At 34.6% G+C, this 18,308-nt stretch overlaps 1 protein-coding gene across 19 annotated transcripts in view; it reads right to left on the bottom strand.

Annotated features, from left to right (window-relative positions):
- LOC136039341 (basement membrane-specific heparan sulfate proteoglycan core protein-like) overlaps nucleotides 1–18,308 on the bottom strand; it is a 392,752-nt gene that overhangs the window by 186,594 nt on the left and 187,850 nt on the right. For all 19 annotated transcript variants that reach the window (XM_065722975.1, XM_065722972.1, XM_065722979.1 and 16 more), the window contains one exon: nucleotides 14,141–14,254. In XM_065722975.1, coding sequence (XP_065579047.1) covers nucleotides 14,141–14,254 — 114 coding nt within the window. The remainder of the gene's footprint in view (nucleotides 1–14,140; nucleotides 14,255–18,308) is intronic.

Raw genomic sequence — 18,308 nt, 5'->3', positions numbered from 1 at the left:
CGGTCAGGATTTAAAATAACAGCTCTGAGTCACGATGTCCTTCTAAATATCCAAATTCACTAAGATCCGATCACCCACTCGTAAGTTATAAATACCTCGTTTTTTCTAATTTTTCCTCTACCTTTAGCCCCCCAGATGGTCGAATCTGGGAAAACGACTTTATCAAGTCAATTTTTGCAGGTCCCTGACACACCTACCATTTTTCATCGTACTAGCACGTCTAGAAGCACCAAACTCGCCAAATCACTGAACGCCTTCCCCAACTCCCCCAAAGAGAGCGAATCCAGTACGGTTACGTCAATCACGCACCAAGGACATTTGCGTATTCTATCCAACAAGCTTCATCCCAATTCCTCCATTCAAAGGGTTTTCCAATGTCAAAAGATCTGGTCGGGATTTGAAATAAGAGCTCTGAGACATGAATTCCTTCTAATTATCAAATTTCATTAAGATCCGATCACCTATTCGTAAGATAAAAATACCCCAATTTTCACGTTTTCCAAGAATTCCGGTTTCATCCTCCAACTCCCCCGAATATCACAGGATCTGGTCGGAATTCAAAATTAGAGCTTTAAAGCACAAGATCCTTCTAAATATCAAATTTCATTAAGATTCGGTCACCCTTTCGTAAGTTACAAGTGCCTCAAATTTCAAAATTACCCCCCCCCCAACTCCACTAAAGAGAGCAGATCCAGTCCGGTTATATCAGTCACGTATCTTAGACAGGTTTTTATTCTTCCCATCCAGTTTCATCCTGATCTCTCCGCTTTAAGTATTTTCTAAGATTTCCGGTCCCCCCCCCAACTGCCTCCCCCCCCAATGACGCTGGATCCGGTTGAGATGTAAAATTAGATATATGAGTTACGAAGTCCTTCTAAATATGAAGTTTCATGAAGATCCGATCACTCCTTCGTAAGTTAAAAATACGTCATTTTTTCTAATTTTTCAGAATTAACCCCCCCCCCCCAATAGAGCGGATCCGTTCCAGTTATGTAAATCACGTATGTAAGACTTCTGCTTAGTTTTCCCATCAAGTTTCATCCCGATCCCTCAAATCTAAGCGGAGTTTGGGGTTCCCCCGCGCCAAACCTCCCCCCAATGTCACCAGATCCGGTCGGTATTTAAAATAAGAGCTGTGAGACACGACATCCTTCTAAATATCAAATTTCATTGAAATCCGATCACCCGTTCGTAAGTTAAAAATATCTCATTTTTTTCTAATTTTTCAGAATTACCCCCCCCCCCCCAACTACCCCAAAGAGAGCGGATCCTTTCCGGTTATGTCGATCATGTATCTAGGACTTGTACTTTTTTCCCACCAAGTTTCATCCTGATTCCTCCACTCTAAGTGTTTTCCAAGATTTTAGGTTTCCCCCTCCCACTCCCCCCCCCCAATGTCACCAGATCCGTTCGGGATTTGAAATAAGAGCTTTGAGACACGATATCTTTCTAGATATCAAATTTCATTGAGATCCAATCACCCGTTTGTAAGTTAAAAATACCTCATTTTTCTAATTTTTCAGAATTAACCCCCTCCCCCAACTACCCCGAAGAGTGCGGATCAGTTCCGGTTATATCAATCATGTATCTAAGACTTTTGCTTATTTTTCCCACCAAGATTCATCCCGATCCCTCCACTCCACTGGAGTGGAAGTGTTTTCCAAGATTTTAGGTTTCCCCCTCCCAGCTTCCCCCCCCCCAAGTGTCACCAGATCCGGTCGGGATTTAAAATAACAGCTCTGAGACACGATATCCTTCCAAACATCAAATTTCATTAAGATCTGATCAACCGTTCGTAAGTTAAAAATACTTCAATTTTTCTATTTTTTCCGAATTAACGGGCCCCCACCCCCCCTCCCAGATGGTCAAATCGGGAAAACGACTATTTCGACTTTAATCTGGTCCGGTCCCCGATACGCCTGCCAAATTTCATCGTCCTAGCTTACCTGGAAGTGCCTAAAGTAGCAAAACCGGGACCGACAGACAGACAGACAGACCGACAGACCGATAAAATTTGCGATTGCTATGTTTCGCTTGGTTAATACCAAGTGCCATAAAAACTGACAATCCTCCTTCGAGATATATTATAGAAAAGCATATACTGACGTTGTGGTAAAAAAAAAAAAAAAAAAAAAAAAAAAAAAATAACTGTTGACCAACCTAAACTAATCAAGCTTTTTGCTTTAACTTTCAAATATAAATACTTGGTTAAAACTCATTTTTCAGTATTCTTTAAAATTTTCATACATAGATATTTCTGTTTAGATAAACTTAACATGAGGAGAAAGAGAGCAAAACGTTTTGTGGAATGTTACACTATACCAAAGTTTTGTGTTTTTCACACAAAAGATAAAGAAAGTTATGTTTTAGGGTGATTCTTGGGAGAATTTAGATTATTTTCTTTCTAAAAACTAATCTTTGGCAAAGTTTCTACTCTAATCCGAATTATTTTCAACATCTTTTTTTAATACAAGTTTTACACAGATCAACGTCATGTACATCTCTATTCCCTTTCTTTGGAAATCAAGAATTAATGCTATCTCTCAATGGTTATAAAATTGCCAATGTTGAATCTGAAGAGCTTTTATATGGGAGCTGAGGAAATTATTATATACATTTTCATCTACAACCAAACACAACGGATCACTGCTCAGCACAGCCCTTGGTGATCAACCATTGTTTTCACATGTAGTTAGAATCTCATCATGAACTTAACCAGATCTGAAAGACATTGGTGATGAATGACTCGATCCTCACGAGTCAAGAAGCCAACAAAGCAAAAGCTTTTCAAAAAGAGAGTAATCCCCTAGCTGGAAATGTTCCAAAAAAGGGATAATGGACTGAAAGAATGACCTTTATTGGATTTCTTTTCTTTATAAATATGGAAAGCTTTATTATTACAAAGCCAATGAAGATTCAGGGGAACTACCAAAAACATAAGGAAGCTAAGATTTTTCTTTTTACTGAGATATCTATTATTCTATTTGGAAAACATAATTAAGTCCAGAAGCCCTTCTGATCAAAAATCTATTCTGTGTGATTAAATCGAATGCAATTAGCTTGTAATTAAGATGGGAGCTACATTTTTGAAGTTATTGCAATCACTTTATTATAAGTAAATTATATTAACTATTAGACATGCCGAAGTCACTTTAATATTAACCTTCTGCATTTTGCTCGTCATAATCATCAGAATCCTCGTAGAGAACAAAAGAAAAATTAAGTTAATTCACATAAAGTGTCACTGTTCAAAAAACTAAACTTGAAATATTCTGTATCTTAAAAGCTTATGTTCCATGAATTTTAGTTCAGGCCTCAAAATGCATGCAAAAAGTTACTAAATTATGGAATACGACCTCAATTTCACAAAAAAATCAGTACCGGAGCTGTAGGGCATTTAACACCTGTCTTCACAACAAGACAGAACATTTCTTTCACAAATATTAAATGAAAAAAAAAACAAGTTTCTTAACTGAAAGTAAGGAGCGACATTAAAACTTTAAACGAACAGAAATTACTCCGTATATTAAAGGGGCTTTTTCCTCCTCAACGCTCCGCTCTTTACGCTAAAGTTTGACTCTTTCTCTCAACTTTATTTTTTTAAACAGTAAAAAACTTTAGCGCAAAGAGCGGGGTGTTGAGGAGAGAAAAGCCCCTTTAATATACGGAGTAATTTCTCTTCGTTTTAATTTTAATTTCGCTCCTTACTTTCAGTTAAAAAACTTGTTTTTTTCATTTAATTTCTGAACGTTTTTGAGTTAATATATATATTTTTTTTATTTTGGCTGTCTGCAGATGAATAATTAAAACGAAATTCGCATATTAATTTTTTATTTTGGCTAAATGGCTTTCTCTTAGTTTTGATTGAAAGTAAGATTTTGAGAAAAATGGGGTGGGGGCGGAGGCCTAGATGTCCTCCAATCTTTTGGTTACTGACAAAGGCAACTAGAACTTTTAATTTTATAGGAACGTTTTTATTTGTAGAAAATATACGTAACTTGTGAATTAACTTACATAAAGAACTTCTGTATTTGTATATTGTTATTATGTATATGAGGAGGTTTACCCCCTCGTTAATACCTCGCTCATTATACTAAAGCTTAAATTTTGTCCCAATTCCTTAAGAATGACCCATGAATCACAAAAGCCGTAGAATAAACAGTTGAAATTACTAAAAATACTTTAGCGTAAAGCGCAAGGTATTTAGGAGGACATAAACCCCACATATGCGTAATAATTTCTGTACGTTTTAAGTTTTAATGCTGCTCCTTACTTTCAGTTGAAAAAACTTTTCCGTATTTATTTTTTAATTTTGTTTTTGTTTTAAATAGTGGGAGAATATCCTGCGCTCCCATCGTGGAAATTATCTAATCCCATGAAAAATTCCTCCATGGAAAGATCCTCCCACGTAATCCGCTCCCCTCAACCCCCCACCCACCCAACCAAAAAAATCCCCATGAAAATGTCTGTACACTTCCCAATAACCATTACTATACCTAAACACTAGTCAAATTTTGTAACTTGCAGCCACTCCCCCTTGGACAGTCAGGGAGTAAGTCGTCTCTAAATGCTTTTTTATTAGGTTTTTTTGATTATGCTGAACAAAATGATCATCTCAAAATTTTGATCTGTTGAATTTGGGGGGAAAATGAGCGTGGGAGGGGGCCTAGGTGCCCTCCAGTTTTTCGGTCACTTAAAGAGCGCACTAGAACTTTTAATTTCCGTTAGAATGAGCTCTCTCGCGACATTCTAGCACCACTGGGTCGGTACAATCACCCCTGGGAAAAAAGAAAACGAATAAACACGTACCCGTGATCGGTCTTCTGGCAAAAAATACAAAATTCCACATTTTTATAGATAAAAGCTTGAAACTTCTACAGTAGGGTTCTCTAATATTCTGAATGCGATGATATGATTTTCGTTAAGATTCTATGACTTTAAGAGGGTGTTTCCCCCTACTTTCAAAAATAAGCCAAATTTTCTCAGGCTCGTAACTCTTGATTGGTAAGACTAAATTTGATTAAACTTATATATATAAAATCATCATAAAATATGATTCTTTCGATGCATCTATTAGTATAAAAATTCCGTTTTTTAGAGTTCGTTTACTATTGAGCCGGGTCGGTCCTTACTACAGTTCGTTACCACGAACTGTTTGATAATGGCACTATGAATCGGAAACTCCTTTTGACTGTGTGTGAAAAAAATTCGGTATCTTTGGTAGCTTGAAAAAATATCTATCTTTATTGATCTACTTAGAATTATTTTTTTATGAGCGATATAAACAGGATTTTATACCAAATTTAACTAATTATACTTAAAAGATGCACCTCAGAACAGTTGCGACTCCTATTCAATGATTTGATATAATTTGAAATATAAACATAAACTATAGAGTATAAAGCTAAAATACAAAGTACATAATTTTTAAGAGTTCAGAATCTTCTTGTTATTCACACTCAAGTTGACACTTGGATAAGCACTCCACTGAGCCAAGGAGTCAAGGAGTAGAGCCTGGATTTCTAATATCTGCCAAAAACAATCTGACTTCTTTTTTTTTAATAAAGGAATTTCAAAAAGAAAAAATCTATTATAGTGGATTTTCCTGCCAGTTTGAAATCTGTGTAATATGGTAACTTAAATTTCAAGTACATTGAAATTTAATCTGTCCATACATCTATCTGTCTATACTGTCATAGCAATTCATACAGACGCTTTTTTACGCTTACAAAAACAATGAATATTGCTTTTAAGCTCATAAAAGCTACTTAAGGGTTGCGTAACATGCACAATATAAGTAATATTAAACCCATAATTGTGTAGAAATCTAAACAAATATTTTCTTGTAATATTTGCTTTATAGTATCATATTTTCAGCACTAATCATTTGATAAAGACCATACCCCTTCCTAGAGTAAACCATAGCTTATAGGGCACCCTTACGTTCTCTGCTATTACCAAACACTAAAAGATCAATCAAAAGGCTAAAGAGTCGACAAAGCTACACTATTCTAAACTGCTCATGCTTTTCTACTACAAATACTATTTTCAAGCGGACGGTCGTGAAAAAGACCCACGGAAAGTTAAAACTTTCAAATCTTTACTTTTTACTGCTTTCGTCACTTACTAGTGATGTACTTAATTGAAGAGTTGAGCGGTAGAAGTTGATAAGTTCCTATTTTAAATGTTGGATAGCCATTCTAATGCTATTATAGCAAGATTTGCGGGATATTGAAAACACTGATATGCCTCTTTGGCACTTACCGTTGACACTTACACAACCACATTTTATTTGGGTAGCTAACCGAACCGACAGAAAAGGAGCTCACCAGAGACCAGGGCTTTCACTTCTAGGGAGATTACCCTATTTTAGGGAGAAATCACTTCTTTTAGGGAAACTTATTTTGAATTTAGGGACAAAGAGAAATCTGGGGTAAAGTAGGGATTTTCAGGGAAATCTAGGGTAAAATGAGGATTTTAAGAATTCCCAAAAGAATTCTTTGAATTTAGGGACAAAGAGAAATCTGGGGTGAAGTAGGGATTTTCAGGGAAATCTAGGGTAAAATGAGGATTTTAAGAAATTCCAAAAGAAAGAATTCTTTTGGGAATTCAAAAGTTAGTTGACAAATGGCTTCATTTACCAAAATTTAAAATTGCATAGATAAAAGAGTATCAAACAAGTCAAATAAAATACTTATGTATCCTACTGTAGGTTCTGTTTAAAATATGAATATTGTGGGAAATCAGAGATGACCAGGCATGCTCTGACCAAGCAGCATATAAAAGCAAGCAATGAAATTGAAACGAAGGTTGGCAGTGGCAGCATTGAAAACTTCTTACTGTAGGCAGTAATTCCAAAGAAATTGAACAACATATCTTGGCAGAACATAATCTGCCATTACGTCTTGCAGACAGCTTGATCCCTCTCCTAAGAAAATTATCCTCTAGCACGAGTCACTCAGTATTTTGGTAACACAACCAGGTAGTTGAGTTGCTCAAAGCTACTGTTTCTCTGTAATAATTGATAAGACCCCTGATTGTACTGTTGACAAGCAACTAGCTATCCGAGTGTTATTTTTTAGTGAGAAAGATCTAAAACTTCATGTCGAAGTACTGGACATGGTCAAGTGAAGTGATAGATCGGCTGAGGGTCTAACTACCTGCATCAAACGAGTCATTGAAAAAGAACTCGATTCTCTTACAAAATATTGATGGATTTTGTGCAGATATTACTAAAAAAAACATGTTTGGAGCCAACAGATCTGCTTCAATGCTAATGAAAACATGGAGCCCCATGTTATGAGTGTGAAATGCTCATGCCATCTTATTCACTTATGTTCATCCTGTGCATGCTTGTCGCTTCCCAAGACACTAGAAGACTTGGCACCAAATATCTATGCCCACTTTTCCAGAAGCGCTTCCAGGCGAGATAGTATGCTGAATTTCAGAAGTTCTTTCACTGCAAAGAGCTCTCAATTCTTACACCAGACCCATGTTGTCCCTTCAGGCCTGCATAGGGGGCTTATTGAGCGGCGAGTTGTGCTAACTCAGTATTTTACAGAAACCAGGTTTGACGACACAACTGCAACCAATGACCTTATCTTGTCAACATTACAAAGCAAGTTAACAAAGCCATACCTTGAATTCATGGACTACTCTCTCGGCCCTTCCAACGAATTTAACAGAGTTTTCCAATCTGAGATTCCACTTCTTCATCCCTAAAGGCAACTGTCAGCAAACTTGTGAATGATATTGCGTCTAATTTCATGAAACTGGACTGTATTCGTAGAGTTGGTTTGTTTACCGAAGTGGATCTTTACCTTTCAAGTGAGTACCGGCCTTTAGACCAAACATATGCGGGAATAGCTGCAACCATTCATTGCGAAAACTCGTAGATGCTCAAGAGCCAAGTGATAACATTGATCTCTTCTACCAGTCTTGTCGAAAATACTATATAGACCTAATCAAGCAGTTTTATGACCGTTTCAAGCTTGAAGACGAAATTTATGAAATTTTGGCTTTGATTGAACCAAGGAATGCAAGAAATTTGAAGCCAAAATTTCTAAGGCTACTATTTGCGAGATTTTTTGTTCTAAGAGAAAAGTGTTGCCTCTAGAAAACAAACGCAGAACGGAGGTCACAGGCAATGACTGATGTCACGGAGCTTAATTTGGGAGCTGCCCAAGTTCAAGACCTGTCAGTTTAACAGTAATGGATGAAGATATATAGCCTGAAGACTCGCAGTGGCGAAATCAAGTACCCGGAATTGCGGAAGTGCATATCATTGATCTTCTCTTCACCTTTCAGCAATGTACCAGCTGAACATTTGTTTAATCTCCCGAAGTTGATCAGAACAGACATCCGAAATAGTATCGAGAATGTCACACTAGTCTCAATTATTCAAATAAATTACTGGTTGAAAAACGAAGATAAACTTCATCAAGCTGTTGCTGGCTTCAAGACGGAGACAAACGCTACTTACGATGAACCGTGGAGATGACACTTAACTAAACTTTTTTATGTGTCCTAGGTAGTGTGAAAGATGTTTTACATATCATTATTTGAAGTAAAAGAATAACAATTTGATGCTGCGCAATGTTTTTTTCGTGTAGACTGCATGGGAATGTAAGGCAAAATAATCCCTTTATTCTCAGGAGAAAAATAGGGAGAAATCAAACCTTAAGACAGGGAATTTTAGGGAAAACTGATATAACAATAGGGAAAATTGAAATTGAAAAGTGGAAGCACTGCCAGAGACATTATTTATGTATAAGATAGGAATGGTCAATTCCATTATACACTGTCCTCGGCAAAGAAAATTCGATCATAATCGACATCATATGACAGCCGATATACTGAAGCTAGGGAGGCAGAATATTCCCCTCTTTAGAACTAAACTAGGATAATTGCTGCACAATTACAGCACAGTCCTGAATTTCGAACTTTTTTTCTGAATCATGGTTTTAATTTAACGTGCACAATGAACAAATGTGCAGATAACTGTCTTCGATTCTTATTAGCGTTCAAATTATATCGCACAAGACTAGCAAAAGCTATTTTATAATAATTACTGATGAATTACTGTCTTTTTAAGACGATATTGATAAGTGTCAAGAAATCGTTAAATCATTATCGGTGTTATTCTGACATCAAAGCAGGTTGTTCCATTAAAAGTTAGTTTATTTCAGCCTTATCCTCAAAAGGGATGAAAAGGAACTATAAGAAATGATTTAAAGGAAAATGAGATTGCATGGGAGTGAGTAAAAAGTGAAGCTTCGAAAAGATAGGGGCGAAGGAGGAGTGGTTACAGCTGTGTTGGTCTCATGCGGCTTGGTGCTCTAATGAGTTTTTAGCTGTAGGAGTATAGTAGTCATGCTTCGCGTTTTCTTCTATTGTTGAGTCAGTCAGAATATATATAACCGTGCAATCCGTTTACTAGGTTTTTAGTCGATTTCAAAGTTTTTTTTTTATGTCTTAGAGGATACTTGGGACATTGCATGATTTGTTTTCCTTTTCTACGGGGAAAGGGTCCCCATTTTTTTCCTTTTTTATTTATTTGATTTATTTCGTTTCCTTGTTGTTGTGTTTGTTTGTCATATATACAATTCGTTCTTAAATTCATTAATTAATGATCACAGACTTATTGTTTGTCAATTATGGGCGGTTCAATAGTCATCACTCCTATCCATGCTAAGCAGTCTGGCAAGCTATCATGCAATTTTATACCATATTTTTCTTTAGTTGAACAAAGTTATTTTTTCGAATCCATTTTGTTTCATTTGGAAATTCAAACGAAAAGATATGAGCGTTATGACAAATGACAACGTGTTTATTGGTCTTCAAACTCATCAACTTCTCAAACAGAACTTTTCAATTTTTTGCAACGAACGTATTTCCAAAGCAATTCTTAGGATTATCTAATGAATATATAAAAGTTATATTTTTCTGGAAAACTTGTATTAAATTTAGAAAAATCGGATACGTTTCTTGAAATTAAATATATACAAAAATATTTATAAATAAAAGTTAAAAAATGTTATGCTTCTAAAATACTAGGAAAATATAATTAATATCCTTTTAATTTGCCACACAGACAGTAAAAGATCTTCGTCACGACATAGTTATCTAACAAGCTACTTTTGTAGCATGCTGATACAAGTTAGTAGGTACCAGTGCAATCTTCTTCATCAGAAAAGTCAATACAGTCGTAAAAACCATCACATCGAAGGGTTGAATCCACACACGTACCCGTTCCACAGCGGAACTGGCCTTTATCACAATGATTCAAATAACGAACTGTTAATAAAATAACACAAGATAATGTTAGTACGAAACACAGCAAACCTAGAACTGTCTTTGGATTTCTGTTAGACACAGCAAAACCAAGCACAAAAAATATTCCAAAATCTAATCTATATAAGCAACTCTGTAAAAAAAATCATGCTAACAACACATATGTAGGATTTTTCTTGATATATAGTAAGCATTCCTTGAAAATAAAGTGTGCACGTTTTTTAAGTAATTATTAGGGATAGGTGTAACCAAGAATTAAATAAATCCTTGAAGAAGCCCTGACCATATCCTACCTTAGGAACATATTCAAATTACTTAACATAATGTTCAGTTTACATACCCTTGATATATTACTAGCCTGGAGCTTTGAATGATTTTCTTTTCTAATAATGATAATTTCAGTTATCGACACATTTTTAATTTCTTGTGTATAGTGAAACTACTTTTTTGCTCGAGTTTTACTGACAGTAATATAAAAGAAGTCATTTAGTATAGTCTGATGATGTATGTTGTTCCAAACGTATGCATATAGAATATATAGTTAGACAAATAAAATTATGATTGAATTTAGAAGTAGTTTTTTTCTAACTTCTCTTTTTTAACTTTAATTCTACTTTGAATTGTACCTCTTTGACAATGCAAAAGTTCTTCTATACTTTTAATGCATCTGTTTACACTGAACACGAAATTACAATGAGTATCCCCCCCTTCTGGAACATTTTTAGGTTTATTCTTTTTGGAGGGGGAGGGGCAAAACTTGAGCACATTGAATTAAAGAAGTAGTATAATTAAAAGCAGTTAATTATAACTGCTTATATAGGTTTTCTGCTGCAGCTTCTTATGCTGAATTTAACAATTAAAGCAAATTATTCCTTATTCATAGTTTTAAATAGATAGTCACTAAATAATTATATAACAGCGTGGGTGCTAGCAAAAATATGAAGACATTTTAAATTCAGCGTAAAATACTGAATTAAGAATTTTTTCTTCAGACAACCCAAAATTTCTAAGAAATAACCTACTGCGAAAAAATTAAGAGCGATTTTAGAAATCTTTACTATAATTTCGAATGCAGTGTAAAAAGTTCTATTACAGCCATATAATTTAGTAATTATGCCAAAAGTATTTTGTGAACAGTATTATTAAGGATTGTTATTGGGGACATAAACAGTTAAAATTGTAGGGACATAAACAATAAAATTGTTATTGGGGACATAAACATAAACATTGGGAACATTGGGGACAGTATTATTGATTGGGGACATATAGTATTATAAATAACATAGAGATTATACCCCATCTCTTTGTATGAATCTCAGCAACTGCACCAACTTTTCTTTGCAAGAGTACTTATATTAAAGATTGATTTTAACCAAATCCCATTTCTTGGAATGCACTCGTATTTCCAAAAACATCAGAAATTACACGCTTTTTTTATCTTAGATACCTAAAATTCAGCTTCATCCTACCCAACAAAGTAACTACACTTAAATTTAATAAGGACATTTTTTATGATTGCAAGATTTTACAATCATGATTTACTTAGTTGATAATCCCCGGAGAGAGTCATTTTCTGCTAGAGTTGATTCCCGTAAGTGCTCCCGGGATGTCTTAATATCTTTCATAAACAAGATCTGCTCACTCAGAAGAAGATGAAAGAAAGCGATGGAGGGAAATATATTAAACAGAACGTTATTGAGGATGTTATATTCTGAGGAAACTTCGATACTTATAAATCAGAGGCCAACAGACTTTACAAAGACTCTTGGTCGTTCGAGCTTATAAACCCTTTTTTTAGAGCAAATAAAAATTTGCACCGAGTACTTTTTAGTTGCTTAGATGCTTTTAAAAAAACCTGATGGAAAAAAATCATTAAAGCCCTAAGGACATCAAAATAAAAACGTTTTTGACCCCTAAACCTATTTTAGGTTTATTTCTACAAGGAAAAAAATCGATTTTTTAAGATTTTTCTTAAGTCGTTATCATACTTTCTTCAGTGTTAAAACCAAAAGAAAAAAGAAAAAAATAATTGTTTAAAACACCATTTCTCCGTAAAATTTTAAAGAATCTATTGATTCCCAAAGACAATTACACCTTCTTCTGATTGGTGCCAGCCCAATTGGATGGTGCCAGTTATACCTTCTTCTGATTGGTCTCCTGATGGTGAATTTCATTTTCCCTTGATTGGTTGCCAGCCCAAATGATTGGTGCCAGAATACATCTTCCCCTAATTGGTCTGAAGATGGTGAATTACACCTTCTCCTGATTGGTACCATCCCAATTGATTGGTGCCAAATACACCTTCTTCAAATTGGTCTCCTGATGGTGAATTATACTTTCCCATGATTGGTGCCAGCCCAATCGAATGGTGCCAGTTACATCTTCCCCTAGTTGGTCTGAAGATGGTGAATTACACCTTCTCCTGATTGGTGCCATATGTTTGTAACTTTTCTTTTGCTAATTTTATGCCAACTTTCCGTTTTAAATTGGCGCTATTATCCAAAATTGTAAAACTGCCTAGGGATATACATTTTACTAAAACTGAATTCCTGATTTCTTAATTTTTCAAGATATGTATGACTGTAATTCTCCACATATTTTTGAATCCGAACAGTTTAGCGTAATGTTGGATCGAGTTCATTAATGCTGACCATAACTCTGGGTCTATATCATACTAAATGCTAATGATGAAGGATAAAACTGTAGGGGTGAAGTTGAGCCTGACATAATAAAACACTTAAAAATATTCTAACGAATAGAACGGATCTAAACATTCAATTCTAATTTAGTCAGTTTCTATATCTCTCTTCTCTTAAATACGTCATAGTAATGAGAGCTTCCAGAAAAGCAATCTGATTCAGAGTTAGTTCCAAGTTTTTTTGTTTTTTTTTTATCTCCACTATATGGATGAAATAGAGATGAACTGGAGTGACATTCAAAGTGATTCGACTAGGTTAAAAGGAAGTGAATCCATTATTCAATTTAAAACAGTTAGTGTACCGCAAACTATCGCTTCTTGCAGGCGAACGCATTCCAGGCAAGATTGCAACCACTTCGTAAAACGGCTTAAATAGGGTTGATGGTGGTATTAGCTAGTAAACACCGCATTTCGGATAGGGGCAGAAACGAATTACAGACAGAGAATAGGTTGAAAAGATGCATTTGAATATTCAAATGTCTGCACCAAATATGAAACAGTAGAAACGCAACAAGTAATTTCAAGCTTTACATTTATAATATCCTTCTTCTTGAGATGTTTTTTTAGCGAGAAAAGCAGAATTCATTGTTTTTGAGAAGTTTTACAGTGAATTATGAAAACAAAAACTTAATTATTCTTTGTTCGGAGAAAAGAATCAACCTTCAAGGATCTCAAAACCTGAGAATATGCAAAGGTGAAAATTGTGCTTTTGTCTCAACAAGGCCCATGGATTTATCACCTTGTTCGTTTTGTTCTGTAGTATGGAATGGTCGCTTAATTATTGTCAAGTATTGTTAAATTAAAAAGTTAATCAATTTTCTAAGATTATTAGAGATGAAAATCATAGTAAAAATTAAAAGGCTATAATACTCAGGGACACATAAATCTTATTCCCCTTTTATTTTCTTTGTCTCTCTGTATGAGTTTGATTGAATATTAACCAAGAAGTGATTATTTGTTCTATATAAAAAGAAATAAAAATACTAATAGAAGCATCACCGTTGTCAATCGTACATGCAATGTAGTTGAAAGAAAAATTACCCCAGAATAGATTGTTAGAGAAGCAATTATTTATCAAGCTTATGTATAAAAAAAAGAATTAGGCATTGTTCCAAATTCTCACACATTCTAAACAAGAATTTGACTTACCACAGCCCAGTTCATCAGATCCATCTGAGCAGTCTCTATACGCGTCACACTTCCTATTTTCAAGAATACAAGTACCGTCACCACACTGAAACTCATCACTGCGGCATTCAGGACCTAGGAAACAAAATGATGCAAAGTATTTACAGCGAAAAAATCAAAGAATAAGAAAATCAGTGAATAGCCAATTTTTTGCATTTTCACATGGACTCACTAGGAATTGAAACCAAGTGCTACACTGACAGCGTAACGTTACCCAGTTACAAATGGAAGAGTCATAACAAGCTGACCTTCAAGTTACCTATATTCCGTTTTCATAAGTCTCTTGGTTCAACCTGGTATTTTCTAAAAGTAGGCAGATTCTTTTATTTAGACTATTTGTGTTTATTATAGAATAGCTAGCGCCAGGTTAGTATGTACAGCACTAACCAGTGTTAAAACGCAGTACAGTACTTACCAGTCTTAAAACGCATAAAAATATAAATCGGTGCCTTTTCGGCAAACCGGTGGTTCTTTTACCTTCGGCTAAACGAAAAGGGAAAAAAAACAAAAGCTACTAATGTTTATATTTTTAGTTTCACAAGTGACCTTGTGATTTCGGCAAGTAGCGCAAAATAGCAAGGTTGTTTTTTTTTTATTATTTTTTGTTCCTGTTTTTTTCATAGAGGACCTTGAAATTTCCTCACAGTCATTTCCTTCAGTGAATCCATTTCAATCGTATACTTTCATCAGTGGACTTTCATCAGCGAACACTACTCATGTGGTCAACTCCTGTTAATTGTTAGAGACATCCCGTAAGACATACGACACCATTATATAGACGAAAATACTTCAAAAAAATCTTTCTGCTTTTTCCGCTGAAAATATTACTTCCACGACTGAATTCAAAAAAATCATGTGACTAACAATCTGATAGACTGGTTCAAAATGCAATTTTATGTTTGAAATATGTGCTTCCTACTAAATTAAAACACTACGCTTGCGTTTTCTCGCAATTGATTACCAGCGTTTCCCGTTAACAAGAAAGAACTAAGGGAAAATGCCTTTTAATAAAAATCAAAATCCTTTTTTAAAGGTCTTGAAAGCTATTTCTTTGCTATGGTGACAAAGACGCAGTATTTGACAAATATGATTACATTTAAATTAGAACTTAAAAAAACTATGCAACTTCCTATCACGAGCATATAAACACGTTTTTCCGCACACAGCAAAATTATAGATTCGGCTCACAGTCAAGATATAATAAGCTTTTCAAAGTTTTACAGTAATGGTTTACATCTAGTCTCATGCTTCATCTTTTATCAGACTATTCTAACAAATAGTCACTTACAATATGAAAAAGTGTCAAACCCGAGAACGCCAATAGTCAATAGCCAATAACCGTGGTAGGATAACGCAACTGTTTACGTTTAGTCAATAACCAGGTGACGCATTGTAGTCCTAAAGTGTTGATAACACAAGAGGAATGATGTCAATCTTAATCGCTATGTAAATCTGATCGTAGTTCCAACTGAAATTTTTATATGTGGTTCACAATAAATGTATATATTATGTATCATTACTCCAAATAAAGATATGATTGGTAACAGCGTACCCAATAATTTGAAGATTGATTTCACTTTCACACTCTTTTTTAGAACATACCTGTCCTCTCTGGCACCTTTATTTTTCCCGAAAACAATAAGAACTCAGAAGAAATTGCTAGGAATTGTCAAAAATACAATACTCAATGCATTTACAACCTCAAGAAGCCAATTCTGGTTTCCTTTGATAAAATAAGGGTTGGTCTGCTTCACACTTTGCTAAACATAGAATCACATAGGAATCATAGAAAAGGCATAAAAAGTAGTACTTCAGATTGCTATTCTTAATTCACGCACACTCTACGGTTTTTCGACTTAAAGCTATCCATGCTCCGCAATTTAAAGGTTTATGTTCCGTCATTTTAGTTCATTTTCGAACACATGAAAAAAGCAGACTAAATAACGAAACACATGATTAAAATCCAGGAGTTGAAGTCTTCAGGGTATGTTATTAAAATATTAATTAGGTTAGTGGGCTACCGAACATCCCTGCATTGAAAGTGTTTCAATTTTCTGTTCGTTCTTGTTTCAACTTAACCCCTCCACCTCCCCCTAGGAAACTCAAGCTCATTAAAAAATAGATATTCCTTAAAGAATTGAGTCTTATGCAATAAATAATCTCACTTTTTTGTTGTTTTTTTTTCAGATCCTCGTTTCCAGATCTTTGAAGATAAATGGTCAGCACATACGTTATTATAGCGCCAGAATTGCAATAAGTAATTCAAGCAAAACGAAAAAACCGCTAGTTTTTTTAGTTAAGTAAGAATAAAGGAAGCAGATAACTGACTTTGATGTCGTGGCTGATCTTACTCAAGTGCTAATATTAAAATATGCCACGAGATACAAGTCACGTTTTACTAGAATTTGACACAATTATGTTCCAGAAAAAAAATGGAAGAAGCAGTCAACATCCTTTTAAAAGTTCTTTGATTTGTTAATTTCTATGACAACAAAGTTGCAGTACGGGGCAAAATCAGAATTAGGTCTGTTGTATATTCTGATTTTGCCCTTAATATACAAGGGTCTTAAATATACGAAACAACTTAAGGCGAAAGCCCTAAGGTCACGAGAATGAATACACGTTTTAAAGCTAGAAGTAAAGCAAAAGATTTGAACATTTTTTTCTTCTTTTTATCTGGAAGATAAAAAGAATCCGTAAAGCTCCTTGCCCTTATTTTACAACCAAAGAACTGAAGAAAAAAAAAATTAACAACAATAAAATATTCCAATCTAAACAACTTATAAGTTTTACGTAATAGAGAATTTCTGGGGTCAAATTGGGATACTTAATGCAATTATTTCAGACCTGGTGCAATAAGTTGTAAATAAGAAAGCTCCATAAAAGGAAATGCATGCAAAGAGCCAAAAAATTTTATACAGCAACTAAACTCTAAAATAAAATTTCCAAGCCATCCATGCTTGAAACAAAGTCAATCAGCCCAGACCAAAAAAAGGTAACGGTTTTGGAATATTTTCAATCAGCCCAAAGTAAAAGAAGTTACTGGACTTACTGATCTTTATAGAATGTATTTTTTTCATCGGCTTGGGGCTTACAGTGGCTGTGCCCAGGGCCAAGGGAACCTTAAAGCATAAGCAAATTTTGTCAAAACTTTTATATAATTTTGCGAAAGGGTATAGGTAATTGTATTTTCTCCTCTCGGTTTGAAAATTACAGGGTATCTGGATGAAGGGTATTTTAAAGTACAAGATAGTTCTAGGGCCCAAATCCTTTCAGTAAAAAAAGTAGACCAAACATCTTGAAATCGGCCCAAATCTGCCAAGTCTAAGCTAGCTGTCAGACTACTATGAAGAGGGACGTTTTTCGGTAGAAAATTGAACAAATAAGATAGACAAAAATTCATTCTTTTTGTTCTTCAGCTTCAAAGTCAAAAAACATGTGAAGCGCAAAGGGCACTTTCCGATTTGAGGGAGTGTTACCTTCTCTTTTAATAGTCTTCATTTTTGTTCATTTTAAACTCTACTCTTTTACTCATTTTAATTCAAGTCTCCATTTTTAAGTTTCATTTTTACATTCGTAGTAATTTATTTCTGTTCTAAGTGTGTCTATTGTGTGACATTATTTTTGCTTTTATTTTGCTTGAGTTTTAAAGTCACTTTTGTTTATCTGTGAAACCCTCTTAACTTTTGATATTACTTTACTTTTGAAATAATTTATCTCAATAGTAACCGAAACGCTAAAAAACAGAATTTTGATATCAATAGCCGCATCAAAAGAATTGGATTTTTATGCTGATTTTAAACATATAGATATGTTTCATCAAGTTTAGTCTTACCTATCAAAATTTACGAGCCTGAGAAAACTCGCCTTATTTCATGGGAGAAGTGAATTTTCCATGAAGGGGGCATCGGTTTCCGCAGTATTATATTAAAAACGATCAGAAAAATAAAAAACAAGTTTTTTTCAGCTGAAAGTAAGGAGCAACATTAAAACTTGAAACGAACAGAAATTATTATGTATATGAGGGGGTTTGCCCCCTCGTTAACGCCTCTCTCTTTACACTAAAGTATTTTTAGTACTTCCAAAAGAGCTATTTATTCTAATTAAACGACCTTTGTGATTCAGAGGT

This window comes from Artemia franciscana, chromosome 19 (assembly GCF_032884065.1).
Source record: "Artemia franciscana chromosome 19, ASM3288406v1, whole genome shotgun sequence".
Classification (NCBI taxonomy): domain Eukaryota; kingdom Metazoa; phylum Arthropoda; class Branchiopoda; order Anostraca; family Artemiidae; genus Artemia; species Artemia franciscana.
Note: the sequence above shows the minus strand (reverse complement) of the source record. Positions and strands in the feature narration are given on the sequence as shown.